This window comes from Gossypium arboreum, chromosome 5 (assembly GCF_025698485.1).
Source record: "Gossypium arboreum isolate Shixiya-1 chromosome 5, ASM2569848v2, whole genome shotgun sequence".
NCBI classification, from domain to species: Eukaryota; Viridiplantae; Streptophyta; class Magnoliopsida; order Malvales; family Malvaceae; genus Gossypium; species Gossypium arboreum.
The window spans coordinates 16,743,815-16,771,504 of record NC_069074.1 but is presented as its reverse complement, the minus strand read 5'-3'; the positions used below and the strand labels follow the sequence as shown (position 1 = coordinate 16,771,504).

Genomic DNA, 27,690 nt, shown 5'->3' with positions numbered 1-27,690 from the left:
AGTGAAAAATGAGTAAACGGAAATGGTAATATGAAATGGTACAAAATGTTTATATGGAAATAGATATATGAAATGGCTATATGAAGTGTTTATACAAAATATTTATATGAATATAGATATGTGAAAAGGGACATTTAAAACAAGTTCTTGAAATAAAGATGTTAAGTTTTAAATGAATATGTGATGGTTGGTTTATGTACTAAATGTGTTTTTGGGTATGTGTTTGGTAACATGATAAAGTTACATGTTTTATATATGAACTCACTAACCTTGTGAGACTTGTGATGTGTATAGGTAATTAATGAATTCATGACCAGGATATTGAATTATCTTGTAAAATGTTTAAATTATATCATTTACGGTAAGTTAAAGTTAAAATTTACTACAAACTTACTAAGTTTTACACAAGCTTACCTCATTTTGGTTTTTCTTCCTTGTAGATAATAGATTCCAAGCTGTAGACTGGATTACTTTTGGAGATCACACTATTCGGCTACTTGTTCGGTAATTAATTGTTCACTTTGGTTTGGTTATAAGTGTCATGTAAATAAGTTTTGATATTTATATGATAAAAGTATTTGATTATGTTTTGAGCCTTTTGGTATATGAACCAATGTAAAAATGGTAAGTTTTAATGATTGTGTTGATAAATATAATGGTGTAAATCTATTTGGTGTTGTTCATGGTATATAAGTAAAGAATTGTGTATAAGTTTTGGTTATTTGGTGAACTTAGTTTATGAATATGAACAAGATATTATGACAATAAATTTGGTAGTTGAATTAGTAAGGAATGACTGTTTTGTATGCTTATCTTGTGCTTTAGTGATGAAAGGATCATTTTGCTTTAGGTAACTTACTGAACTTTGGATGATATTATGTTAACAATGTGGGCAATGGTGTTATGTGTTTAGTTGGGTATTAAATTCATGAAATGGAAGGTATGGTTAACTAATGGTTGATGTTTGAATGATCTATGATTAAACGTTTGAATTGTGGTGCCAATGAGGGCATATTGGTTAGGCACTTAGGTTGAATGTTTTTGGTATGTTTAAATGTGTTTTGAATAGGTAGAAATGGATGGAAATGGTTTGGCTTGATATCTAAGAAATGGTTGTTGAAATGACTTATTTTTGAAGTTATTTTAGGTGCACATGGCCTAGGACACTGTTTACCACACGGCGTATGCCGCACACAGTCACTTCACACGATCGTGTGTCTTATTGATTTTTGGTACAAGTTTGTCCACAAGATCTCAAAGAGTTACACAGCCTGACAACACAGCCGTATGACCCTAAGTTACACGGTTTGGCCACACGGCATGTCTTTGAGCCACACAATTTGGGCTCTATCACACGACCATGTGAACCTTATTTTCAGTTTTTTTCTATATTTTTCTGTTTTATTTCAAATTAGTCCATATTTGTTTCTAAACTGATTTTAGGGTTCCAAATACTCGATTTAAGTCTCGTTTCTAAATGTATGCTATGAATGATGATTGTTATTTAATTTACGATGTTTAAATTAATTTGAGTTGTGTTAGTGTATTATCGATCTTGTTAATTGTCGTAATATCCCGTAACCTTAATCCGGCAATGAAGACGAGTTAGAGGTGTTACAGTAGTGTGGTCTGTCAGTTTTTAAGCGATTTTGGTGCACACGTAATAGTTTGTTACACAACCCAATGATATAGTCGTGTGACCCATCTCACACAGTCAGGGGACACGATTGTGTGACCCCTGTTTTCAAATTTTTCTCAATTTTTTGTTTAAGTTTCAAATTGATCCCTGTAACACCCCTAACCTGTATCCATCACCGGAACAGAGTTTCGGAGCGTTACCGAAACATTCATAACATTTTAAAATTAATTCATGCAAGTCACTATTCATTAATCAAAATTATTCAAACGTCCCTTAATTGGACCCTCGAGGTCCAATACGAGCATTAGAGTCGAGTCGGGGCTTAATCGGAAACTCTAAGAATTTTTCACCAATTTTTAAAATTTTACCAAGGTGCAGGGCTCACATGCCTGTATGGTCCAAGGGACACGCCTGTGCCAGAGGCCGTGTTCAACCTTGTGTAACTCTCTGACTTGCGCACATAGCTGTGTACTAGGCCGTGTAGCACACACGGCTGAGACACACGCCCGTGTGCTTAATTCTGAGCATTTTGTTTCTCAAAATTAAGGTGTAGGGGGTCTAAACACACACCCATGTGGACAAAATAAAGCCATTCCTAGCTCCATTTCTCACCCCAATCTTTGCCATAATCCTACACTACATATTGCATTCATAACCCAACAAATCCAAGCATTTTATTCAAGTTAATTCTATCATTTAACATGATATATCATCACATACAATTACTAACCATTTCAAGCATTCTAATCAAGCATGATCCATCAATCATCATGGCATAACATTTTATGCATACATGTTTACAATCTTACCTTAGTTATGTTCTCATGTTAGATATAATTTTATCACTACTTAACATATATGTGGTTAACATAATATGACATTACAAGTATATCAAAACAATCATTACTAGCCATTCCAATGGCTAGTTTACAGGCATCATTTACATTTACATGCCAATATGGCCAATATATCCTATATATGCCATTACAACTGCAATTGAATTACCATACTATACCGACATGGGCCGATGGATAGTGTGAGTGATCTCCACCAAGCTTCCAACCCAACGAGCTTCCGATTACTCTAAAACAGGGGAAAATAAATAGAGTAAGCATAAAATACTTAGTAAGTTCGGGTAACACGGTACTTAACTTACCATTCATCCTATTTGAGGTAACTAAGTAATGTATAATCAACCACTTTGATCTCAAGCCCTACACATATCCTCATTGCCCTAGTTAGTCATATATTCCATAGTAATATCAAGACATGTATGGGCTCAACAATAATCAAGTTTCCAAGCACATATGTTTTCCACATCATGTATTCATTCAACATACATAATTCTTCTCATTATTTTGAGTATAATTTCATAATAGTTCATTTTAAGATCAAATCATTTCGCGTCAGAACTTTACACATATTACTCAGAATATCAAAGTCATGATTAGTACACTCTAGGTGTACAAGTCTATAATCAAGAATATACAAGTCTATAATCAAGAATGAACATTCTCATCAAATAGTTTCAATGTACAAATATCATTATGTCATATTTCATATATCACTTGTCATGTATCATTTTTTTCTTACATTTCATTTAATATTCTTTCATGTCATATTTCCATATCATATACACCACTCCATGTCAATTTGTCTTAAATTTATATTTTCCCCTATCAGAACCTTGCCCGTTGAATTTATTTGAATTATCGATGGATACATAAGAAGTACACTCGAGGCGTACGAATCAGGATCTGTCAATTCATATTCAATGGTACCCATAAGGTACTATTTCAGAGAGTACACTCTAGAGATACTACAGGATTACCAGTCCAGGCTAAATCCTTTTTATGACATATGCTCTAAAGAGCTTGATCTAGATTACCCGTCCGGGCTAAATCCAATCCATAATATATGCTTGAGAGGACTTATATCAGGATTACCTGTCCGGGCTAAATCCTATTAGAATTGAGGTCGAAGGATTACTCATCTAAGCTAAATCCTATCTGCAACAAATGCACGACCTCTTTTGTTTCGGGAAATCACATATCTATCGATTTTCCATTTATTCAACCGGGGTTTAAATATTTTTCAAGCATTATAGATAATTTGATTATTTCATACCTCCGTAACATTTATGTAATTCGAGTAAAACACATTCCACATTCATGTTAAGCATACAAGTAACATTTTATTCATTTACCATTTTATCGAGCATTTTCATTTATCAGGCTATATCGAGTAGGTGATCATTTCACATATTTATGACATTAATAAAATTCACAAACACAACATTTAAATCAAGCATAAAAATATATATAATTTAGTTACACGAACTTACCTCGACAAAGGTTTGTGCACGTGAACTCTACTAATCCGACATTTTCCTCATTCTTCATTCTAACTCCGAATTTGGTCTATCCAGATCTATACTAGTAAATTTAACATCAATTTATCACATTCTATATCCAAGTAGACTAAATTTTCATCCTAGGAAAAATTACCATTTTGCCCTTAACTTTTCCTTAAATTACCATTTTGTCCTTAGGCTCGGAAAATGAAATTTATGAAATACGACCCTCTGCCCAAGCCTAGCCGAATTAAACACACAACTTTTACAGCACATACATTTCACAATTTTCAGCATTTTCCATGGATTTTCACCATTTTTCATTTTAGTCCCTAAATCAAGTTTTCATGAAAAATTACTTTGTAAAAGTTGTTTATCTTTCATCAATATTTCATTTTCTACTATAAATTTCAAATTTCCAGCATATACATCCTTGACCCAATTTTTTTACCATGATAACTTTTCAAATTGATCCCCCAAATAGATAGTTTAGGCTATCTCGATTTAAAAAATATCAAAATTACTAAAAACGGGACAAGAAAACTTGCCCAATTTGGCCATGAAAGTCTCTTCTCTCTCTCTCCTAGGGTTTCCATGTTTATTTCGGGGAAGAAGCTGAGAAAATATGATTTTTTATTTTCTTTTCATCTTTTTAATTAATTAATATTTTCACTTTCTAATTTAGTCCCTAGCCTTTTTCTCATTTTCCATGGATGAATCATCCAAAAATATCTATATACTTTTTATTAATGGTCTAATTACCATACAAGAACCTTAAGTTTTGAATTTCATAGCTATTTGATCCTTCTAGCTACTAGAATCTAACTTTTGCATTTTATGCGATTTGGTTTTCTAGTAATTAAGCACGTAATCGGTAAAATTTTATTTTCAAAATTTTCGCACGAAATTTCTAATATAATATGAATCATATAATAAAATAAAAATAAATTTTATTTATTTTTTCTTTCGGCTCGAATTTGTAGTCCCGAGACCACTGTTCCGATTTCACCGAAATTGGGCTATTACAATCCCTGTATGTTACCAAGTTGATTTTAAATTTTCATAAGCTCAATATTAATCTGAAATCGATTGAAACATGTGTTAATTTGATTATTTATGAGTTGTATGATTAATTATTGAGGTTTTGAATTATAATATGCTTGTAAATGTTTCATAATTACCGGTAACACCTTATTGCTCGGGTCCGACAATCGAACCAGGTAAGGGGTGTTACATGGTGCACCATAACATCATTGGCATCAACCATCAAAACATGAGAAAGTTCATAAAGTGATTTATTATAAATTCACAAAAAGTTCCTAATAAAATCAAATTTGAGTAAGACGACAAGTGAGAATTGCTTCCTTTCATACCATGACATTCTCTCCATGATTAGCCTCCCTATATATATAATAAGCTTCAATGTCAATTGCTGGAAACAATATTGGAGAGTCATGCAACCATCAATTAAAGTTTGCAACAAATGCTTAACATGTCAAGAATTTTCAATGAAGCTAATAACAATAGATGCATCAATTTCTACTTAATTTTTAGCAAGTTTGTTGATATATGATATTATAACCGTAACGTAAAGCCTACAATTCCACTTCTACACTTGAAACTCTTAGAATGTGCCTAAACAATCCAAGCACAAGCATTCCATCGTGATCTCTAATAATTGATCCAACTTCACTATGCCCTAGACTTCCCAATGTTAAGCCATTGGTATTAATTTTAACAAATCCAAGTTTCAAATTTTTCCATCTCATAGGGACGCATAAGGGCTCACTGATTTTCTTTAATTTGACAAAAAATGCAAAGTATTTTGTTTCTTTTTCCATGAGCTTAGCGAACATGTGATAAGGTTTGGGATTCTTTTGAAAGAGAATGGCATTTTTTAATAGCAAAATTTTTTAGCCAGTGGATTTTGGGTTTGAGAAACCATTTATTTGCATTAATGTTTGAATCCAACTATACTACCACTAATTTCTAGAAAAATGGCTTTTACGGAGAATGCATTTTATTGTTTCGAGTTGGTTTTTATAAAAAAAAAGTGAAATCCCTTGTATCTTGTAGTTTGAAGCTATGATGAATAAAGAAATCTTTGGTTGGGAGTATCTTCTTGAAGCATTCCTAGATGAACATTTGGATTTTGTATGAGAATTTATTGTTATTCTAAATTATCTAGGGGTAGTGACTGAGTTAATTGGCTATCGACTAACTCATATACACTTGCTAGTGAAAATTTACCTGATTTAGTAAAATTCCAACAAAGTTCATCATGACCTCCATCTATAAGAAAAGTTTTAAAGTTTCTAGGATTATTTTTAAGGTTTCGAGTGATGTGAATTCTAATTCTTTTAACTCTTATTCCCTCTTTATATCTGTCACACTTGGATATCCCAAATACTCGAACTCGAGGAAGATTTAAGGATTTTATTAAATAGGAGTAGAAAATTCATGGACACTAATAAGGCACTTAGAAACTTAAGTGGCTGGTTAAGGAAGAGTTGACTCTCAAAACTAGTTTTGTTGGATTAGAACCGACTGGTTCCATAGTGGAAGACAAAATAATTAGGATTGAGTGGTAACGAAGGTATGTGGAGATCGTGCCAAAGAGGTACAAATTGGACTAGTTGGAAACATAATTATTTATAATTCTGTTCACCATCTTCTCCTCCTCTGAACCAAGTATCTTCGACCTTAGAAAGATGAGGTAGTTATGGAAGGATTTACATGTCGTTACCATCGTGAGGAGCCAAGTCTGACATTAGAGGAATAAGGAACTGTAGCCAGGATGAAGGAAAACTCTGGCAAAATGACAAGCTGAGCTACCAAGAATAAGAAAGTGAGGTGAGATTCTAATCTCCAATTTGGCTAGTTTGATTCATAATGGGATTGTATGACATGTATGCATGGTAGTATGAGTAATCGTCGTTGCATGTTAAAATGCATCAATTAGTCATGATATGATTTGAGGGTTCGTTGTATTCTATGTTATTATGTTCGATGACAATATGTGCATGTTCTACATGATAACTGTGGGGAAGAAACCTTAAGGGGTTAGATGAAAATGTTAAGTTGGCATGAAAAAGGTACCAAAAAGTAAGTTTTTGATATTTTTGACATAAAGGTATCGATACCCTAAAAAAGGGTATCGGTACATTGGTGATTTTCCTTAGATTTTCAAACATCAAACTTAAAACAGAGATAATGTATCAATACATTTGTTTTCATTTAAATTTTTCTAAAACATCGAAGGCTAAAATGGTATTAGTACCTTTATAGGGTATCAATATCTAATTTGAAAACTTTGAAAATATTACAATTTGGTTATTTTTTAAGATTGTGTTAGTAAATGAGCTTTTGTAAGCTCGAATAAGTCTCGAAAAAGATCGCATAATGTAATTATGAGACGACTTGAATATGAATGCATGTATTATAGAGTAAATTGATTATCAAATGTTCATAGTTGCTCCGACAACGACAGTAGCATCTTATAACTTGGACTTGACGATTGGATCGGGTGAAGGGTGTTATAAGGGAGATCAACAAGGGGCAATGATTTGATCTTGATCGAGGAAGTTGAGTCATAGATGCTTCATTGTAGAATAATTTCCATTGTTAAACCCATATATAATGAGATTTCATTCATTATATAATGAGATAAGTTTACTCATTTCCCTTAAATTGGACCATGTGATCTAGGTCATTTGAAACCCATATATAATGAGATTTCGTTCATTTAGGTAGTTATGAAATTATGTCATTCTTCTATGTGATGGTGGTTAAGCTCCCCATTTATCCTTCAAAGTTAGAATTTCATTAAAATCTCTAATGACTAACCAAGGCATGCTATGGTGTCTAGCTACATTTTAAAGATTTTCCTAAAGAAGTTTATGTTTTCCAATTCTAAGGCTTGCATATATGGCAAATAAAAACCAATAAAAGTTGGTAGGATGCACCTTGATGGTTGCATGTAACTCTTGTTTGATCGTGCAAAGTTCGACAATTATGAAGACAATCTAAGTGATACAATAACCATATTTGGTTTCAAAGTAGCCATCAAATTAAAGTCAATCCAAAATGTCAAGCACTTTTGAGGTTTGGACTCTAGTTTTGATAATGATTAAAATTTGTGGGTTGTGAATTTGAACCATTTCCTGCACTGTTCAAACAAAATCATAGTACTATGCACCTCTACAATGTCATGCAATGATCGTCATAAGTCCTTTGAAGGGTGGTGAAGTCAAATCCCTTGTGAACCTATTCAGTTCCCATTCCCTCATGTGTTCCTTGTTTGGATTCAATTCTATCTTGTGAAGCACTATGTACTTACCAGCAACAGGGAATTGAGACAAAATACGAAGCTTATAGATTGAATCCTTCACTTTTATTAAGGTGGCTATCAACTAAAGTTTTTGTAGTGCATTTCCATCAACCTGTACTTTAGGATATTCATCGGGGGTGATTCTCATTCTAGTTTGTCTAGTTATTTATTGATATGTATCCATTAGGTTAGAGGGTGATGAGTTTAGTAGAGGAATGATAATGCGTTTAGAATTATAAGGGTTAATAGATGAACAACCTGTGTAGCTAGGCAACTAGTCGCTTCCTCCTCTTCATGGGGTTTTTGTTCTTTATTTCCTTAGATGGAATTGAATCTACCGCCTGGGAAACAATTGTGGCTTCTGGCGACGATCTTGTTGAGGTACCATCATCATCATCAGAGTGGTTGAGGAAAGTGCATCTAGTGGATTTTATGGCCTGGGCAATTGGTCTCTCTCCCTCTTGCTTTATTGCTTATTTTTCGTTCTCTGGCTTGACTTTTTCGTTCTCTTCTCTACTCATCACAATCGTATGTCTTCCTTCTCTGATGGTTAGAGCGTTTGATTTGGGAGCAAAGCTAAAAGAAGGGATAACAATTCCACCACCTGTACGTGAGTTTTTCGAAGTAGTAGGGGATTTTTAAAAGATGGTAAAATTATACTTTTACTCTTTAATGAGAGGATTTCAAATTTTGATATATCCAATGCAAGGGTATGCTATCTTAAGGTTTTATTAGAGATTTTTGGTTTGCACATGAAACTATTCCCATGCAATTCCTTGAAAGTTGCATGCCTTTTTTTGTGTCAATATCCTTTTTGTCTGTGTTTAGCGAAATAAACTTGTAGAGTTTAAAAACTTTACTAATAGATGATAAAATAATTTGTATTACATAAATTTTGGAATATGAATTTATTTATGTTATTATACATCCTAAATTACTAAAAACACCCGTTACGCTTTGCGGAGAAATGATACTTCACCAGAAGGAAAGGGAAGAGGATTGAAAATGTGCAAGTGAAAGTGAGTCAAAGGTCGGTATCAACTTTCATTTACAAAAGCTCACAATGTCTCGGACCCACCAGAGGGGATGATAGGAAATAGTGGTCAGCAACTCTTGTTCAATTATTCATCTTCATGCTTCATTTCTTTTATTAATATATATTTCATATAAATCGTAAATAGTAGGAAAAGAAAGCATGTGGCTATATGAATAATTTGATACAAGAAAAACATGTGACTATAATTCTAGCTAAAAGCTATTTTTTAAAATTAACGACTATTAAAGAATAAGAAAATCCAAATTTGGTATTATCCAACATATATAAAAACCTTAAAATATAAAATATAATGGAAATATAATTATACAAAAAAAAGTAACCGTAAAATAAAAAAATGCTGCAGCATATTTATATTAATTCTTATTTGTCGTTTTATAGTGGGAAATAAAATTTAAGGAGAATTAATTAAGAAAAGGAAAACAAAAAGGAAAAGTAAACTAAAAAAAGAGAGGGGGAGCGGAAAAAGAAGCAGCACTACATTCAGACGAGACACAATTCCCCATACGTTCCCCCTTGACTCTCTCACTTTCTTTTTCACGCATCAATTTCTTTTCCCTCGTTCCCGTCGCGACCGTCGTCTTCCTCTCCAACCGCCGTTTTGAAATATTCGACGCCGTTCGAATCTCTTATTTTTCTTTTTTCTTCAGCTCCATGCTTCTCTAATTATTCAATTCGTGAGTTTTCTTCCCTTTTTTTCAAAAAAAGAAAAGAAAATTAATGTTATTATTTTTGTTTGTGTGGATGATATTGTTGGGACGTTGAAAGCTTGAAATCAGTTCTGAGAATGGAGTAGAAAATGATATCGTTTTCTCGCCCTTATTTGAGCTTCTTTTAATTTTTTTCCCTGGATTTTCAATAACTTGTGAGCGATTTTTTTTTTAGTACGACAGTAAATGTTCCGAACCAATGATTCTTTATTTTTACTGTTTTGAGTTTATGCCTTTTTCTTTGTGAAAAAAATAAAATAGAACTATGCGTTCGAGTTGTGAACTTTGAGAATTTAATTCTGCAAATATTCGTTACTTAAATGTTTTAGTTTACATTATTCTTATTCTTGTTTCGGGGAAAGCCAGTTAGTGCTTAATTAAGTAAGATGCTTTCCACTGTCTGGAAATTTTCGCTACTGTTTTACTTTACTCAACTCTGCTATCTGCTATTAATAATTAAAAAAAAAAATTATTTATTTTTGTTCTTGATCTCCAAAATCACTTCAAACTGAGAATATACAATAACCTGTATATTACTCCCAAGTAATGTACTCTTATAAACTGCTTATTTATTTTTCTTAAAACTGATGTTCATGGGATTCTTTTTATCAAATAATTTTTATCCTAGGTTTTGATCTTGGAGTTTAGAGAGAAATGAAATAAAGCAGAAAAAATGCTCTTAGAAAACGAAATTTAGTATCTTTTAAGTTTGTTAAGTTAGTTTAAGCTGTCTGTTGAATCGATCTTTGCAATTTTTAATTGTGAAGTTTAAACTTTGCGCTTTTTTTTTTTTAACAGGAAATATCCTCTTTTATCATCTATGCGGTATTTGCCTTGAGTTCGTAGCTTGAATCGGTGTTGCAAATTCGGAATAAATTCTCTTTTGGGTATTTGTGTGACCATGGGGTCCGCTTGTTGTGTTGCTGCAAGGGACAGAACCATTGCAAACAGAACAGGAGGTGAGACTTCGCATAGAAATTTGAGGTGTTCACCATCATGGAGCTTCTGCCGAGATAATCGAAGGCGTGTAGCTGGTGAAATTGATGAGCCTTCTTATCAGGTATCTAATGGAACTAGCCGAAATGTTAGCATGGAGATAAAAGGGACATTAGGCTCTGATAGAGGTAATTTTTCTGATCAAGGAAGTCCTCTTGAGATTGAGACCTATGGAACACCCACCTCTCAAAAATCACCAGTCCATGAAGAAATGGGTGGGAATATGATGACCCCTCCTTCAGGTAAATCACATGTTAATTGAAAGAGCCTAAAAGGATAGCTTTTTGTATCACCATCTTGACTATACATGGGGGGTTTAGGAAATTTTTCTAGAATTCTGTTCTATGTTATTATTATAGCTACTAGTCTGGAAATGCAAAAGGTTCTAATGGTCTTCTTATCTCATTTACTGCTAACAGCTAGGCGACTGATAATGCCTAACCTTTAACGTGCAGAGTAGCATGTTAGAATCTAAATAAAACAGCATGTTTTTATATATTCAAGTTGCAGGCATTACCTTATTGTCTACTTCTATCCTTTTTTTCCCAATATTGTTTTGAGTAATATAGCTACTAGTCTGTTCCCTCTATCTTGTAATTATGTTTGTGTTGTGTTTGACATTGTTTTATGTTGATCCTTTTTTTCCCAATACTGTTTTGAGTAATATAGCTACTAGTCTGTTCCCTCTATCTTGTAATTATGTTTGTGTTGTGTTTGACATTGTTTTATGTTGTTGGTGCAGACATATCAAGAGGAAGCAATTATTCGGTTGATGTAAGTTTGATTTAGTTGATACTGACTTTAGTTGAATAGCCTTCTCTGCTTGTTTATTTTCTGTATCTTTGGGTAATACACTAGCCTCTTCTACTGATGTTTAATATACCTTTCTGATTATATTTCAGATAAAGAATTTGGTAGAATTGCCCGATATCATTGATTCATCTACACCAAAGCTTTCATTTTGCATGCCTTCATCTTTCTCACCACCAGTAACAGACACGTTCTCTAGCCATGTTCATTTGCTTCCTCCAAACTCAACCTCATCACGACGGGCTCACCGTTCACCTGGGCAACGGCTATTGAGGCAGGTTTCTGATAGTCGAATCCTAGGATTGAAGTCGCCAAATAATTATTCAATGTCTGAAGCAAGGTCCTCTTTTGTCCTTTCCCGATGTAGCAATGACTTAACAGTTGGATCTCATGGTGGTTCTTCTGATGGTTGGTCCATGCGCACATTTTCAGAGCTTGTGGCCTCTTCTCAAAGAGAAAGGTGGTCTTTTGACAGCGAACATTTAGGTTCTGGTTATGGCAAGATAAGTGGATGTAGCAGCAGATTCTCATACTCTCCTTCCATAGATGCACGAACTTGTGGTGCTTGCTCGAAGCTTTTAGCTGAGAGATCCTCATGGAGTAGCAATGAGATTTCAGTGGTTTCTGTGCTTGTCTGTGGACATGTTTATCATGCTGAATGCTTGGAGTTGATGACACCGGAGGCTGACAGATTTGACCCAGCCTGCCCAATTTGTATGGTTGGAGAAAAGCAGGTCTCAAAGATGTGCAGAAAAGCTTTAAAAGCTGAAGCAGAGTTGAAAGCAAAACATCTTAAGTTGTTAAAGAATAGAGTTATAGATAATTCTGTTGATGGTAGTTGTAGTGATATTGAACACCTAGAAAACACCAAACGAGAAGGAAAAACTCCAAAGTTGGAACCCAGTTCAAGCCGGAGAAGCTCCTTGGCAAAGCCTTTCTTGAAACGCCACTTCTCAATTGGGTCTAGGTGGGGTAGATTGCTATCAGAGAACGACTCTGCTAGGAAGAAGGGGTTTTGGGTAAGATATCGAAAAGATTGAATTCCCTCTTCTACTGGCATCAGGTGAGGAGCCTGTCTGTTTCATCATGAAAGTTCATTACTGTCAGTAAATATGTGTTTGTTCCCCTTACTTCAAAGGGTTTGTACGAGTCAGGCTTCCAAGGTTTAATGCAACCTAGTCTCAGCTTATTAAGTCAGAGGTTTTCCCTTTCCAAGCTAATACCATCAACAAGATAGGCAGAAAATTTCCGATAACAACCCACCTTATAACTCTAGCCCTTTTACTTCTGTTTGCCCATTTGCTTTGGGGTGGGTAGGGCATGAGTGTGATGAACTTTGAGTTGGATCAAATTTAAACGCTTAGTTTTGGAATTCAGTAGGAACCAAGATATCCGATGGGGTGGGAGTTTGGGAGTTCATATTTCTCAAGAAATGAAAGTTATTTTTCTTGATTTCCGGATAGCAAGTATGGTTGTTCTTTGTAGGTTTTACATCCCATTACGAATGACTGATACTGAGGAACTTAGACCTTCAGGCATCTGTCCTCAATGAAGCATTGAATTGATTAGGAAAAGTGACTTACTAAGAACTTCACTGTGTTTTACCTTTTTAACTCTTCTTTGCTGTAATTTATGACACAGTAAATTGTGCTCATGTCGCGTGTTGTGTCTGTCGGGTGGAGTTTATGGAGGGTGCGGGACCTTAATGTCTTCAAAAGAGCACCGTTAGTTTCTCGATTTTCAGAACCTAAGGTTCGCATTGCTGCATTCAGCATTTGGTCAATTATGCTCTGTAATTTGGATTTATAACTAGGATAAAGAAGCTGCATTACTGCATTAGAAACTCGTTTCTCAGAATTAACAATTTAATCGATTTTATTTTTACGTTCTTAAATAAGATGAATGGTTAAAGAGTTGAGAACAAAACGAAGTTACTTGTTGCAGCATACTGGGATAAATGGTTACAATAAGGTGCAAACAACACATTTGTGCCCATAAATTATTCTTCTTGCGAATCGAAATGCTAGAATTCAACTTAAATCGTTGTTGTTGAGACGAGTTTCAGCTTTTGAGATTCGGCTATCATAATCCTTTGCTCGGTTTGTTACGAGCTTGATGAAGTGTTTTTATTGTAATTATTTTAATTAGTATTGAACAAATGTTTAAGCTCAAGTACAAATAATTGAGTATGAAATTATAGGACTTGATTTTTTTTTTTAATTTAGTAACCAAACCCAATTGAGCTTCCCTCAATGTTAGATTTTTATTACTTAATTTTGGACTCGAGATTACACTTTAATTAAGTCTAGAGTTTCAATTTGGACAACTCAAATTTTCTCCCTTTTGTAGAAAAAGGAAGGGTAGGTTACATTAAGGGTCATTCAACTGTTTGTCACCCGTCCGTTAACTGTTGTTAATCCATTAGCAAAATGATGATGTAATTTGTTATATATAGGGTTAACACTTAATTTGACCCCTAAACTATACTTAAATATCAATATGATATTGTTGTATTCTTTACAAGGAATCCAAAAGTTATAAAATATAATATTTGGTCCTTTATAATTCTAAAAATTTTAATTTTCAGATTTTTATAAAAAAGAGATATTTTTATATTTTTGGGTTCATTTTATATAATTATAAAAGAATCAAATTAACATTTTAGCTATAATTTAGCAGCTAAATTAATTATTAACTATATATAAAATATGTCATATCTCCAGTCAAGTGGTTAATGGCATTTAAAGGATGATTGATGAAAACTTTATGAATAGATAGATTTAATGATTATTTTATAATTTTCTATGATTTGATTATCAAAACAATAATTTTATTCATAGCTGAGTAGTAGATTGTAAAAAGAATAAGGTTAAAACAAGTTTACTGTGTTATATGTCATACCAAGAGAAGCGGTTAGGAGTTAGGAACAAAGCAAATTATGTGTGGAATTATCAAATTCTAAACGTTAAAATAATTTTAAAAAATCCTCAAACTGATTCGATAAATCTTATTAACATCAAATAGGTTATTGAGCTTTAATTTTATTAGAATCTAAAGCTAGTAATCTTTTGATTGAGCTTTAATTTTTATTAGCATCTAAACCTAGTAAACTTTTGTTTGAGCTTTAATTTTATTACCATCTAAAGCTAGTAATCTTTTGTTTGAAATAAAAACTTATTTAAAATAATTAAAAGGCTTAATATTTTAGCTGTTATAAAGTTGATGGCTAGCTCTATAAATAGGAACAATATAAGCCGTGTTTCTCAAGTCAGAAAATTTGGTTTTGTAATTTTATTTTCTCAAAAAAAAAAATGTAAAATCTGTTACAAAATACTTAAAATTACCAAAGCTCCTCCCTAATCTATATATATAGGAGTATAATGCGCTTCAACGTATTTAAACCCACATTTTCTGTATTGACAACAATACCAATGAAATAAATAAAATAGAAATAGATAAATAATATAAAAATAATATTAATATAATATTCTAATATATTATAAATAAAATATATAAATAAATTCTAATACTAATATATATTAGAATATATATAATAGATTAGATAAATATATAATAGAATTAATATTCTAACATCTAATAGAAATTATATATTATATATTATAAGCTCAATAATAAGAAATAAGAAATTTACCCTTGACAGTAATATATGTTATATATGTAAATCCTAGATGTGAAAATAAGCGTAATTCGAACCTAAAATGAAAAGAAAAAAAAAGAATATAGATGGAAAAAAAGGAGAGAGGTCGGATGTAAAGTAAAAAAAAAAAAATCGATATGCTAAAATAAAATACGAAATAAAATTGAAACAAGAGTAATGAGATAGAAATAAAGAATCATAAGTAGAGTTTGAGTTCGAATCTCATAGATAATATGGATGGTGTTGCCTATAATGATGGATAAATAAAAGTCTCTCCCACAATTTTTATTTATCCACTTCTTATTTTGAAAATAGGTTGGTTGAACTTAAAAATTTCTTCATTGAATAAAGAAATATCAATCAAACTAATACTCAATCAATTCATTTTTTCTTTATTTAATTCACTTTACATTGGCAAATAAATTATTTACAACCTGTAATGTTCAAACCTTATAACTAACATAATTGCCTGCTAAGTAATGTCTAAATTTTTTGTTAAATAAAAAAAAAGAGATAACAACAACTTGAATTCTCTCCCTAAGGACATGCTAAATTATCCAATATTCGTCGAATCAATACTAAATTTAATACCCCAAATAGTCATCTTGAATAACATTAACTGCCTTCAAACAATTTGTTTAAATTAAAGCTTTAACATACCCCTTATATTGTAATTACTTTCTTTTAAACCTCCTCTTTCAAATATCATTCTTTTTTATTATACACCCTCTAACTGATATATATTTGCAATTGCTGCCGAAATGGGGCAACTGCAAAATGAAATTCAAGAGCACCGTAGAGTGCTAAACTTCCTTTTGAGAAGTGTTAGAACAATGGATCCTGCAAGGAAAGAAGCGCGCATTCGCGCTACCAGAGAGCGCATAGAGGGTTTGGAGGAGAGGCAGCAAGCGCTGCGGGCGGAGCAGCAAGCGCTCATTGTTCATGGAGCACTCGGTCGCCTGGGAGACTAGAAGAAATTATTACACAATGTTACTGCACAGTAAGAAACCAACTTCTTCAACACTTATGATTTCAGTATTATACTTTCATTTGCTTATATGTTAATCTAATTTCTTAATTTTGTTTCAGGCATGACAGAAAGCATCCTCGGATTCATGATATTGAAGAAAAGAAATAATCTTCTTACTCGACAGTGAAAGAAATGAACCTCAATAAGTTTCCATGAATAATGAAGTTTCACTGGTTTCATCCTTGGAAAATCTCGCACTGTGACCACGGAAATGTACATAGAAACTTGGGATAGCTCATGTTTCAAAATGATAGAAAAAAGGAGAGTAAATTCCAAAGCTTATATTTATGAATACATATCTTCTGCAGCAGTCAAAGTTGCAAAATTTCTTAGACTTGGATTCAAAGTACAGTGTATAGCTTTGAATTTCTTAGCCACGGTCTAGTTTAGATTAAATTGAAGGCTTTCTACGGCGTTATAATTAAGTAAAGATTGATTCACTAAATACAAAGTGAGAAGAATATTTTGCAGAAAGGAAAAAGGGTTAAAAAGAAAAATATATGAGAAATATAAGTTAAGCTTCTCTCTTTCACTCCCTCTCTCTATATATATATTTAACATTTTCAATTTTTAATTATACAAAGCAATGAATGAATATTTATTTAAATTTTTTTATGAAGTACACAACGGAAAGAATTATTTATTATTTCTCTTACTTTTTAAATTTTTATCTTTTCGATTATCTTCTTGCGAAGCCTAAATTAGACTTTTTGTTTTATTTTTGAGACTAATTTGTAATTTAAACTTTTGTTTGGTGAAAGTAGGGAATAGCGAATACAGTTGGGGTATTTAATTATGTACAATTCATGAAAATGGCATGGAATGCTAGTTAAGATTTTACTTTAAATATACAAAACCCTTTAATTTAGCTTTACAAAATTGACCAAAATTTCTCACTCTTCTTAATTATTATATTTTTAAATTTATATTTGATTTATTAATGATATATAATTTGATAACATCAGTGTATCTATATCATAAAAAAATTAAAATTTATATATCGAATATTAACTAGTGTACAATAGATTATAATGATGTGATAAGAATTTAAATAATTTAAAATTTAAAATTAATATCAATTCATAAAATAAAAATCTAAAATTCAAAATTCAAATTTCGAAATCATTAACCTATGCCCTGTCTAAGAACACATTGCATCGTCTATCTTACAAAAAAGTTTCACTAGTATCCTATTTATCTTGACTTAGGTCTCATTTTCATTTATTTAGAGAGAGATGTTGTTGATTTAATAAGTTTGACCTTAATTCCGAAAAATAAAGGTGTTTATTTCTTATCTGCTGGTAATGTTATTACGAAGAGAGAAGAAATGAGTCATACACTTAATCCTACACAAATTATTGCCATTCAGCCACCGGTTAGTTGATCATTAATGTTGTTTTGATGATGACTTATACGGTCTTATGAAAACTATTTCTTAAGTTTTCTTTTTTCCTTTTTATAAGTCAAAAGATATTAAATGATTATCCCCTAAAATAAATATAAAAATCGGAATATTCGAACCAAATGATGTTCACTTTGAACCATATATATAAATTATTAAGCTATAAACCAAATAGAGTTTGGGATGTTCTGCCAACTAAAACCCAGAAGATGCCATGAGCTAGTCAATGTTCACTCGGAAAGTACTGGCATCATTTATGGCATTTAAATGGAGAGAAACGGTTGGTGACTGTTAACTTCCCTTCCGCTTTCAATATAAATTAGAACAGATCAGAGATTGGTCCAATTCATTTTGCATCTATTCTTGGGGCTTGGGTTCTTTATTGACTCAGGTTTTCAAAAAGCTTTCTTTGGCTTCATTATTCAGTTTTGTTGGGTTATTAGCTTTGAGATTTGAACATGGGGGAGGAATACGATATTGTGAATTTGATTGTGTTGGGAGTGATCTCATGGACGACAGTTTTTCTACTTGTCCGAAAAATCTTCTCCGACCGCTCCTTTGAACTTTGCAACCGCATTGTTTCTACAATCCATGGGATTTTGGCTGTGATTTTAGCCTCGCTCTCTGTTGAAGATTGGAGCTGCCCTGTTTGTCCTTTGGCTTCGGCTTCTACGCCTAAGCAGGTATGTACCAAGCAAAAGCAACTTGTTCATGTCTTTTCCTTTTGTTTATTTATAGCAGAGCTTAAACATAATGGTGGAAGGAATTAATATTGTGAATGGCTGACAGAGGCAAGTTTTGGCTGTTACCGTAGCTTATCTTATATATGACCTCATCTGCTGCCTCTTTGACGTCAAATTCACTCTTGACAACACAGTTCATCACTTGGTCAGCATCGTTGGTCTTGCAGCTGGCCTTGCCTTTCAATTGGTATTCACCTTTATGTTTGTTTTTTCCCCCTTGGGCGGATTTTCTTTGGGCATGGTTTTACAGGAGTAATCTGTGTTAGCCCATGCATCCTTTGTACATGATTAGATTTAGTTATGATGCAGTGTGGATCAGAACAAGTTGCTGCCATATTCATAACGGAGATCTCAAGCCCTTTCCTCCACGCCAGGGAACTGCTTAAAGAATTCGGTTACAGGGACACCGATCTCAATTTAGCAGCTGATGTTAGTTTCCAATTTCCTCGTGATGCCTGCAGCTATCATTTAATTATGTTCTGTGAGGTTTTCAAATTGTATTAAAATATATTTGTGTAGTCATGTACGTTATTGTTTACTTGAACAGGTCCTATTTGCTGTAATATTCTCAGTAGCAAGGATGGTGGGTGGACCTTATGTGACTTTCGTTACTCTGACAGCTAATAACCCGCTACTTATCAAGGTATTACTTGCGACTTACCCCCTTCTTCCCAACTCTATTATATAAATAGATAAATTAATATCAAGAAATGGACAACTCGTATCCGTGTTGTTACTCAAGGCAATGGCTGTAGGACTTCAGTTAGTGAGTACTTTCTGGTTCTACAAGATTGTAAAGATGGTGAAGTACAAGCTTACTAAAAGAAGGAAGCAGGTGGGCATGCCTGGAAAATTGGACTGAAGCTGTGTTACATACTAGTGAACTAGGCTGCATAAAATATTCAGTATCTAATTCACTTCAAGTATCCACACAGCTGATAGTTTATTAAGGGTTGAAAATTGAAATATACTGCGTAAACATGCAGGATTCTATGTAAGACTTAAAAAAAAAAAAAATCAAATCATGAATTATTCGGTTGTACTTGTAAATTTGATGGGCTGTTTTTACTTGTGAACAATATGCACATTTTGTTTGATTCATTCATCAATATGTACCATCAAGGAAAGTTTTCCTTAGTATACCAGAGAAGGAAAAACTACATAAATGCGGATTGAAGTTAAAAAAACTACATGCACCATAAGTTGGTTGTGGATAGCATAATCATAGAATAATCAATGCAACGACCTAACTTTATGCACGAAAAGAACCCACCATTTCATCCTGAAACCCGCAACTGTCAATAATAAAGAGACTGGTGGTGGTTGAAAATTTTGAGATTGAAATATAAATTCATTTAAGAGCCCAAACTAAATCACTCCAGAATGAAAATAAGTCAATTTCCTGAAACATGCAGAAACATGCAGAAGGGGTCCATGATACAAATATGACTAGAGGGCTGTAATTATGACAACATTATAATGCACTGTCCAACAGAAAACCTCTAGTCTTTCCCAAAATCGGTACTGTAATGTGCACTTGATTCCAGTTTCTTAGCTTCGTTCAATTTTCTTACTGCCTGCAATTTAACCAAATAGAAGAAAGCCCATCATTGACATAAGCAGTTGTCCAATTTTTCATAACGCCAGTATACTGGGAATTGGAAAATTCTCCATTCCACAGAGTTCTAGACTAGTGCACATAAGCCACAAATGAAAACGCATTCTTTCAAGTTTCATGGTTATATATACCTTCATGAAATCTTCATGGATGACATAATCACGCTCTGCACGGATTGCTGACATTCCAGCCTCCGTGCAAACATTTCGTAGATCAGCACCATTAAAGCCCTAAAGTAATAAGGACGAAAAACAATCTTAGTGATGAGTATTACAGCCATGAAACAGAAACAAGCCACACCTTTGACTAACCTCAGCAAGTTTAACAACAGCCTCATAATCGATTTCACCATGCTTGGCAATGCCAGCAGCATGAATCTTGAGGATCTCCATTCTTGATTGCTCATTTGGCAATGGAATCTCTATCTTTCGGTCTAGCCGCCCAGGACGAAGAAGTGCAGGATCTAAAACATCAGGTCTGTTTGTGGCCATGATCATTTTAACCTACACGAAACAATTTAAGTTCAATAATGATTTCGGGAACATAAAAACAAACCAATGTACCGGGGAGCAATTAGGGGTGCATTGAGAGAACTTTCAGCTCCAAACAATAAACGCAATAAAATAAAAATATATATAATTAAATCCACCATCCATGCACTTGTAGATGTTAATAAGTATATCTGTTTTTCAAGGACCATAAAGAAGAAGTTATGATCCTGCCGTACTAGAGTGGAATATGCAGGCACTTGGAAGTTTACAGAGACACGATACCAGAACACTCCCCCCCCCCCCCCTTTTAGCCACTTTGTGAGGAAAGCATTCAAAATATAAGTTTACAAACTATAGCATATAGAATATCTGTTCAAATCACAACTTGTACCATGCTCATGACCAAATTATGTACCTTCCCAAGCTGATCAAATCCGTCAAGCTGATTAAGTAACTCCATCAACGTTCTCTGTATTTCACGATCAGCACTCGTTCCCTCACTGAAACGGCGTCCACCAATGGCATCAATCTCATCCATAAAGATGATGCAAGGCTGAACACAAAGAAGCAAATATAAGAATGGCATTAATGGATACAAAGAAGCACAAAAGCAAACATTCATAACTCCAGGTTCTCACTTGGTGATCACGTGCATATCCAAACATTTCTCGTATCAATCTTGCACTTTCTCCAATGTATTTGTCAATTATTGCACTTGAAACGACCTGGTCTCAGATGAGAAAAAGTTAGATTCATTCATTCAAGGACGGGATGAGAAAACCACAAAGGTAAGACATAGATTCAAAAATACTAACCTTTAAGAAGTTAGCATCAATATTACTTGCTATTGCTCTAGCTAGCAATGTCTTGCCTGTACCAGGAGGTCCATAGAGGAGCACACCCTGCAAGGGAGACAAGAAATTTCAGGATTGTCAACCATATATCACTCCACTGTAGCATGCTTCAACCATCAACATATACAAAAGCACACCCATTGAAATTCAGGAATTGACAGAGAGAGGAAAACTGGAAGTAATAATCACCTTGGGAGGTTTGATCCCAACTCTAAGGAAAAGCTCAGGATTCATGAGAGGGAGCTCAATAGATTCCCTTAGCTCTCGAATTTGATCAGATAAACCACCGACAGCTGAGTAGCTAACATTACCAGGATCTTCATGCAGCATGTTGTAAACAACTGGATCAACCTGTCATCAAAAGATGTACTGGGCTTTGAAATATCTGCAGAGAAAACTTGCTTTTATATCATAAATAAAAATGAACTAGTTAGTATGGTAATACCTCACGTGGAAGAGCCCGCATTATTGTCAGTGTTGTCATATCAAGAACTACTCTAGTTCCTGAAGTTAGCTTCTCCTTATCAACTTTGCTGCGGCAACCAACCACATAGCGAGGGCCACTGCTTGCTTTAACAATCACTGAAATGTCATATAGACATCCAAATTTATAGTTACAATATATTCTAAAAAAAATGAACCAATAAACAGCCAAAACTTCAAATGCGACTATGCAGATGTCAGACTAAGCAATTTTACAAATAAGAACACAAAAACGAACTTTATATTAAAAAGAGGGAGGGGATAAATAGTAGTTACAGCGTTCATTATCAAGAGGCCTGAGAACTTCTCCAATGATCTGTCCAACACTCTGAAGAGACTTTAAATCATCTTCTGTTTTGTTAAACTCCTTCTTCGCAGCTCTCAAATTCTCCCTACCTTAACATTCAAGAGCGAAATAGCAAGTCAAAAACTATGTTAGGTATGCACTATATTAAGAAGAAAGATAAAGATTTGGTCTTCAAACAACTAATACAACAAGCTGTAGCCAAAGCTACAAACATCCTTTTCTTTTGTTTCTTCTTAACTACTTTATTTTACCAGAAAGCCAAAATTTCAACTTCATCAACAACATAAACAAGATCCAATCGTCAACCCAAGTCGAAGACATTGAAAAACAAAATTTCAGTTGAAAACAAAGACGTTATCTATCGCAGCAACCAAGGCTTAAGACTTTCTCGCCAAATTTTACCTACTCAAGCTGCCTCTACAATTAACAGGAAAAAAGGATCTAACTTCCGAAGCAGAAATATTTGTAAAACAACGAAGCAGCTGATATAACCGATAGTGGAAGCAAAACCCTAAATCCTAAATCGTAAATGGGCAAACCGCAAAAAAAAAAAAAACAACAATTTAAATGCAAAACGCGGAAAAGAGAAAAGTGACCCCAATTAGGGGTAAGAGGGTGAGGATTATGGGAAGAGGTGGGGAACACCTGCTCGAACTCTTGATTCATACTCTTTGTGTTGAAGCAGTTTCTTCCGGTACTCCGCAATAGCATTACGGCGTCGTACAGCGTCTTCTCCGTCGCTCATTGTCACAATCTATGATCGAAATGGTCCGACTTTGAAGAAAGCTTGGTGTCTGGGCTTTCCCAAGGTTCCTTGAGCAAGGGGTTGTGCAAGATTGGGGCTATTTGTATTTTGTAAACTCTGCCAGGTATGTATCTATATGTATTCTAAAAGCGGCCTGGGCTAAAATTTCCCTTTTAGATTTTATAAGGTTAAAATATGCCCTACAACTCTTTATAAATTTGGAATTTAGTTACATTTAGTCTATTTACTTTTTAAATTTTACAATTTAAGTTTAATTGTTAAGAATATTAATTTTTTATTAAATTGATTGGTATGACATTTTGAAATAAATAAATAATTCTTACTTGATAGCAAGCAATGTAACTAAAAAATGACGATGCAATAAACCTAAATTTAACAAAATAATTTTAGTTTCAATAATTTGACCTAAACTTTAAATTTTGAAAAGTAGAGAGAGATTAAATTCTTAAAAAGAATAAAGAGACTAAATCCCAAATTTACAAAGAATACAAGAACATATGGCATAATTTAACCGTATTAAAAATAAGTATATTTAAATTTATTTCTTTTGGGCGACAAGTATTTTATAATTTTAAATTGAATTTATAGTAAATAGATTTTACCTATTTGCTATTTGTAAAAACGAAGTTATACAAACAAGTAAAAAAGAAAACTTGTTGCAAAAAGGAAGAGGAAACTATACTTAATTAATCCACCATTACTCATTTTATTCATAAGTAGAGAAAAGGCTTAGGCGACATGGGATGATGCACTTAAACAAAATCTAAAAATCTCCAATCTTTAAACTTAAATCCTCAATTAAACCATTTCAAGGGGAAATATATCAACCATTGCACTGGGAATCTTGAATCCAACCAATTTAAGAATCACAATTTTTCTGTCTCTAGATTTACGTATAAAAGAATAAATTTAAACGTAAAAAAGAATGAAAAATGGGTATCATAACATGATTATCTACAGTTTTCCCCCCACTTGCTACATAATATACAAATAGATTTTACCCTCAAGTTTATTATTCATCAGATGCCTGACAAAAACAGCAGAGAGCAACTTTAGTACCGGATGATGAAGGCACTGAACAGTGAAGCAAAGTTTTCAAGACTCAGAGTGGCGCTTTGCCTTGTGCAGCAGTATTTCCTTCAGAACCTTGGCAATTCTTTCGGACATGTGATGCTCTAAAAATCTCTCTTTCACCCTTTCATATCCTTTCTTCCCCATCGTCAGCCTCTTCTCTACATTTGTAGCTAGTTTCACGATGTTATTTGAGAGGGGCATCACGCCTTCTTTGCCAGCAGGATGCAACAAGCCTGTTGTCCCGTTTACCACTATCTCCATGGTGCCACCGGCAGCTGTGCCCTGAATAATAAATGCAATCAACAATAGCACCCAAAAAAGAAAAAAGTGGTTACATTGCTTTGTTAAAATGAAAAGAGATAGAGAATAGGTAGATTGCGAAGAAGAATTTCTGTTAGATATTACAGGACATACCAGGACAGGAAGCTGAAAGGCCATAGCTTCTATTGTTATCCTTCCAAAACACTCTCCCCGGGCCTAAATGTGACAACAACTTGTAAGCTTTGCCAGCAAAGCAAAAGCAAATCATACTTGATAGATATTTCATGAAATGGAACACGAATGAAAGCTATAGTATATACTATGAGTTGATGGTACTGCAATTAGTACTACTTACAACACTAATAAACAACATAGTTATTCAGAGAATACCTGAGAATTTTGAACAAGAACATCAATAGAAGCCAGATAAGGAGCTACAGTTAGGGTTTTATTAACAAAGTGAACTCGACCCTGCATATTATTCTGTGATACAAAGTTACGCAGCTCTGTTTCAAACTTTGTCTGAGCATTCATGTCACTTCCCACTATCACCGCATGAATTGGTGGCACCTTTAGTTTGCTCTCCTGGATCAACTTCAAACTTTCATGAAATGAACGTAGAAATAGGTCCTGACCCTTCCCTCGGGAAACACCTGAAACAGCACAGGGATCGGTGCTCAAAAGATGATAAACCAGTACAGTAGGCTCGAATCATATAACATATTCCAACATTCTGCAATAATTTAGCCGTTCAGAGTTGTGAAAGAACACAAGGTGTTTGCAAGAACACAAACAAAAAACAAAAGGAGATATGCTACCAAGGAAAATGGAGGAAGAAATTGGCAATTGACCAAAGCTCTAAAATATAACCATAATCCGATCAAGAATAATTTTATTCATGCAACAATGCCTGTGGGGAACCTCATTGAGAATAAAAAATTTCCCAGGCCTGCAATGCAAACTGAATCATGGAATAATTAAGAGGCTGTTGACTCAAGGAACCAAAGCTGCTAGCAGGAGTATTACTAAAATCATCCATGCAATCAATTCTCAGAAAGGCAACAATAACTATGAACCACAAAATCAAACTAGGATTTCAACCACTAAGGATCCACTGTAAGCATGTGTTTTATTAATAATACATCCAAAGCATACATACTATTTATAAGAGCAAAGACTAGATCTTCATTTTTCACGCCAAGAGATTCACGAACATGCTCACGGAGAACCAGTTTGGCAACTCTATTTTCAGCCACTTCCATTAGTTCCTTGCTGTTTCCTAAGTGCACAACGTATGTTTCAGGCATTTTAATCCTGTAAAATAAACTGTAAAATTAAGACAAACAACCAAAAACAGCAAAAAAAAAAGAAGAAGGGTGAAACATATATTTAAATCATAGAGTCAATAGCTGTATCAATTAAGACAAATAACCAAAAACAGCAACAAAAAAAAAAGAAAAAAAAAAAAGAAGGGGTGAAACATATATTTAAATCATAGAGTCAATAGGTGTATCTGAATCCTATAATCCAAATATGACAATAACATCCACCAGCATCGTAACCGTACTCCAAAGCCTCTTCAATCTTCATATATATTAGCATTAGCAGACAATAAAATCCTAAAACTTATAGCAGATAGTACAAAAACCATTACCCTAATCGTTCCCGAGTCCGGTTTTTCCAGTAATTTGCTGTGGTGTGTGAATCAATCATGGCACCTCCAACTAAAGGGAGGTGCTTAACATATTCTAGCTTGAAGTAATGTCCTCGCATTTCATGAATCCACCAGAGAACCTTTGGAAGAACATCAGCAACATGTTCTTTAAGAACAGCATCCAGCCACTTCCCAGCAACCGCAGTGTTCAAAACTACCAAATCAGCCTTTAGAGCAGTATCTATAGCTTCTTGACCTTTGGCAGAGAAAACCTTGATAAAAGTTGGAAAAAACCCAATGTGTTAAAATTTAGAAACAACATTTGCATTGAAGACAGAAGAAAACAAAGAAACCAAGAAATTAAGAATTACCTGAACCCCTCGATTCAACATCTTATGTTCTAAACTGTAAATGATGTCATCAGATTCGGTTTGTTTCTGGTTAGTTACCAAGACAACGTCAGCGCCAACTTCTCTTAGCAGACATGCAAGTTCCATTAACAATAAAGGCCCACCGGAAAGGGAGAGTTCGTGAGAGACTAAGAGAACGAGTTTTGACTTCATGAAATCGAGAGGATTTGGAGTTGGTGCTTCGTCATTGTGGTTAACTTGATGGTGGGTACCCCCTTTTTCTTCTGCTTGTCCTTCTCGGATGAAATTGCCGACATTGTTACTAGAACCGTTGCTGCAAGAATCGAAGGTGGATCTGATGAGGAAGGCCATGAGTGTTGATAGAGAAAGGAGTAATAGAATCATCAGTGGCCATCTCTTTTTCTGCTGGGTTGTAATCCATGCGCTGGGTTGCTTACCCATTCTTTCAAATATTGCTTAGCTTCGCTAATTTACTACTGCTTTGCTCTCGATCTACAAATGAATATCAGCAGTGAATTACCTGAACTACTTGAGAATTCACGTTTCGATTCGAGGATCTACGATTTGCTTGTTTGCTTCACTGGTTGAAGAAGCAATTCGACCAAAAGCACGAGCCCAGCTCAGTCTCGTTGTCGCTGGACGTGAAATTTTGCGGGCTTTCATTTGGGATTTTACCCTTTGTAATATCCAGCTTTATTGGGCTATTAGATCAATATCCGACTGCTAGTGTGCTGGATGCTTTCAACCCAAATCTTGATCCATATAATAAACTAACTCCTCTTAACTCTAATGAAATTTTGAGGCCTAAACCTAGACAATTATTCGTTTAAATTTTTTTATTTAAATCAGTATTTAGTAATTATTTTCATATAGAGACTTGAGTTTTTTTTGTCAAATTAACTTTTAATATTTTTTGAGAAAAAGACAAAAATTCAGTCATAGTTAAAAACAATTGTTAAGTTTAAGAGTTAACTTGAAAAAAAAAAAGTTTAAGGTTCAATGTAAGAACAATTACTTACTTCAAGTCTTAATGTGAAAATAATTATTAAGTTTTGATTGGATCAGAAAAATTCTAACCCCATGTGA

General features: G+C 33.9%; 4 protein-coding genes across 7 annotated transcripts; 2 read left to right on the top strand and 2 right to left on the bottom strand.

The window, feature by feature from the left end:
* The first annotated feature begins 9,764 nt into the window (after positions 1–9,764).
* LOC108454060 (uncharacterized) lies at positions 9,765–13,818 on the top strand. 3 transcript variants are annotated; one of them, XM_017752367.2, is made up of 4 exons: positions 9,765–10,053; positions 10,885–11,324; positions 11,825–11,856; positions 11,985–13,818. In XM_017752367.2, the coding sequence occupies exons 2-4, from the start codon at positions 10,988–10,990 to the stop codon at positions 12,930–12,932; spliced, it is 1,317 nt and encodes a 438-aa protein (XP_017607856.1). In that variant the 5' UTR covers positions 9,765–10,053; positions 10,885–10,987; the 3' UTR covers positions 12,933–13,818. The 3 variants fall into 3 exon arrangements, with proteins under 3 accessions (XP_017607856.1, XP_052885009.1, XP_052885010.1); XM_053029049.1 differs by having other exon boundaries at positions 9,765–10,467; XM_053029050.1 differs by lacking the exon at positions 9,765–10,053 and adding an exon at positions 10,566–10,629.
* Positions 13,819–18,112: 4,294 nt separating this feature from the next.
* LOC108457184 (uncharacterized) lies at positions 18,113–19,775 on the top strand. Of its 2 annotated transcripts, none has more exons than XM_017756090.2 (5): positions 18,113–18,665; positions 18,772–18,912; positions 19,035–19,154; positions 19,273–19,368; positions 19,481–19,775. In XM_017756090.2, exons 1-5 carry the CDS (start codon positions 18,441–18,443, stop codon positions 19,490–19,492), a joined length of 594 nt encoding a protein of 197 aa, XP_017611579.1. In that variant the 5' UTR covers positions 18,113–18,440; the 3' UTR covers positions 19,493–19,775. The 2 variants fall into 2 exon arrangements, with proteins under 2 accessions (XP_017611579.1, XP_017611578.1); XM_017756089.2 differs by having other exon boundaries at positions 18,128–18,665; positions 19,468–19,775.
* A 280-nt stretch (positions 19,776–20,055) lies between these two features.
* On the bottom strand, positions 20,056–23,401 carry LOC108457183 (26S proteasome regulatory subunit S10B homolog B-like). Its single transcript, XM_017756088.2, has 10 exons — positions 23,124–23,401; positions 22,448–22,567; positions 22,134–22,270; positions 21,878–22,039; positions 21,650–21,736; positions 21,473–21,559; positions 21,250–21,387; positions 20,655–20,846; positions 20,475–20,573; positions 20,056–20,302 (listed from the first exon to the last, which is right to left on the bottom strand). Exons 1-10 carry the CDS (start codon positions 23,221–23,223, stop codon positions 20,228–20,230), a joined length of 1,197 nt encoding a protein of 398 aa, XP_017611577.1. The 5' UTR covers positions 23,224–23,401; the 3' UTR covers positions 20,056–20,227.
* A 649-nt stretch (positions 23,402–24,050) lies between these two features.
* LOC108454388 (uncharacterized) lies at positions 24,051–27,319 on the bottom strand. Its single transcript, XM_017752835.2, has 6 exons — positions 26,605–27,319; positions 26,234–26,505; positions 25,739–25,893; positions 24,970–25,232; positions 24,733–24,795; positions 24,051–24,600 (listed from the first exon to the last, which is right to left on the bottom strand). The coding sequence occupies exons 1-6, from the start codon at positions 27,043–27,045 to the stop codon at positions 24,340–24,342; spliced, it is 1,455 nt and encodes a 484-aa protein (XP_017608324.1). The 5' UTR covers positions 27,046–27,319; the 3' UTR covers positions 24,051–24,339.
* Positions 27,320–27,690: the final 371 nt, after the last annotated feature.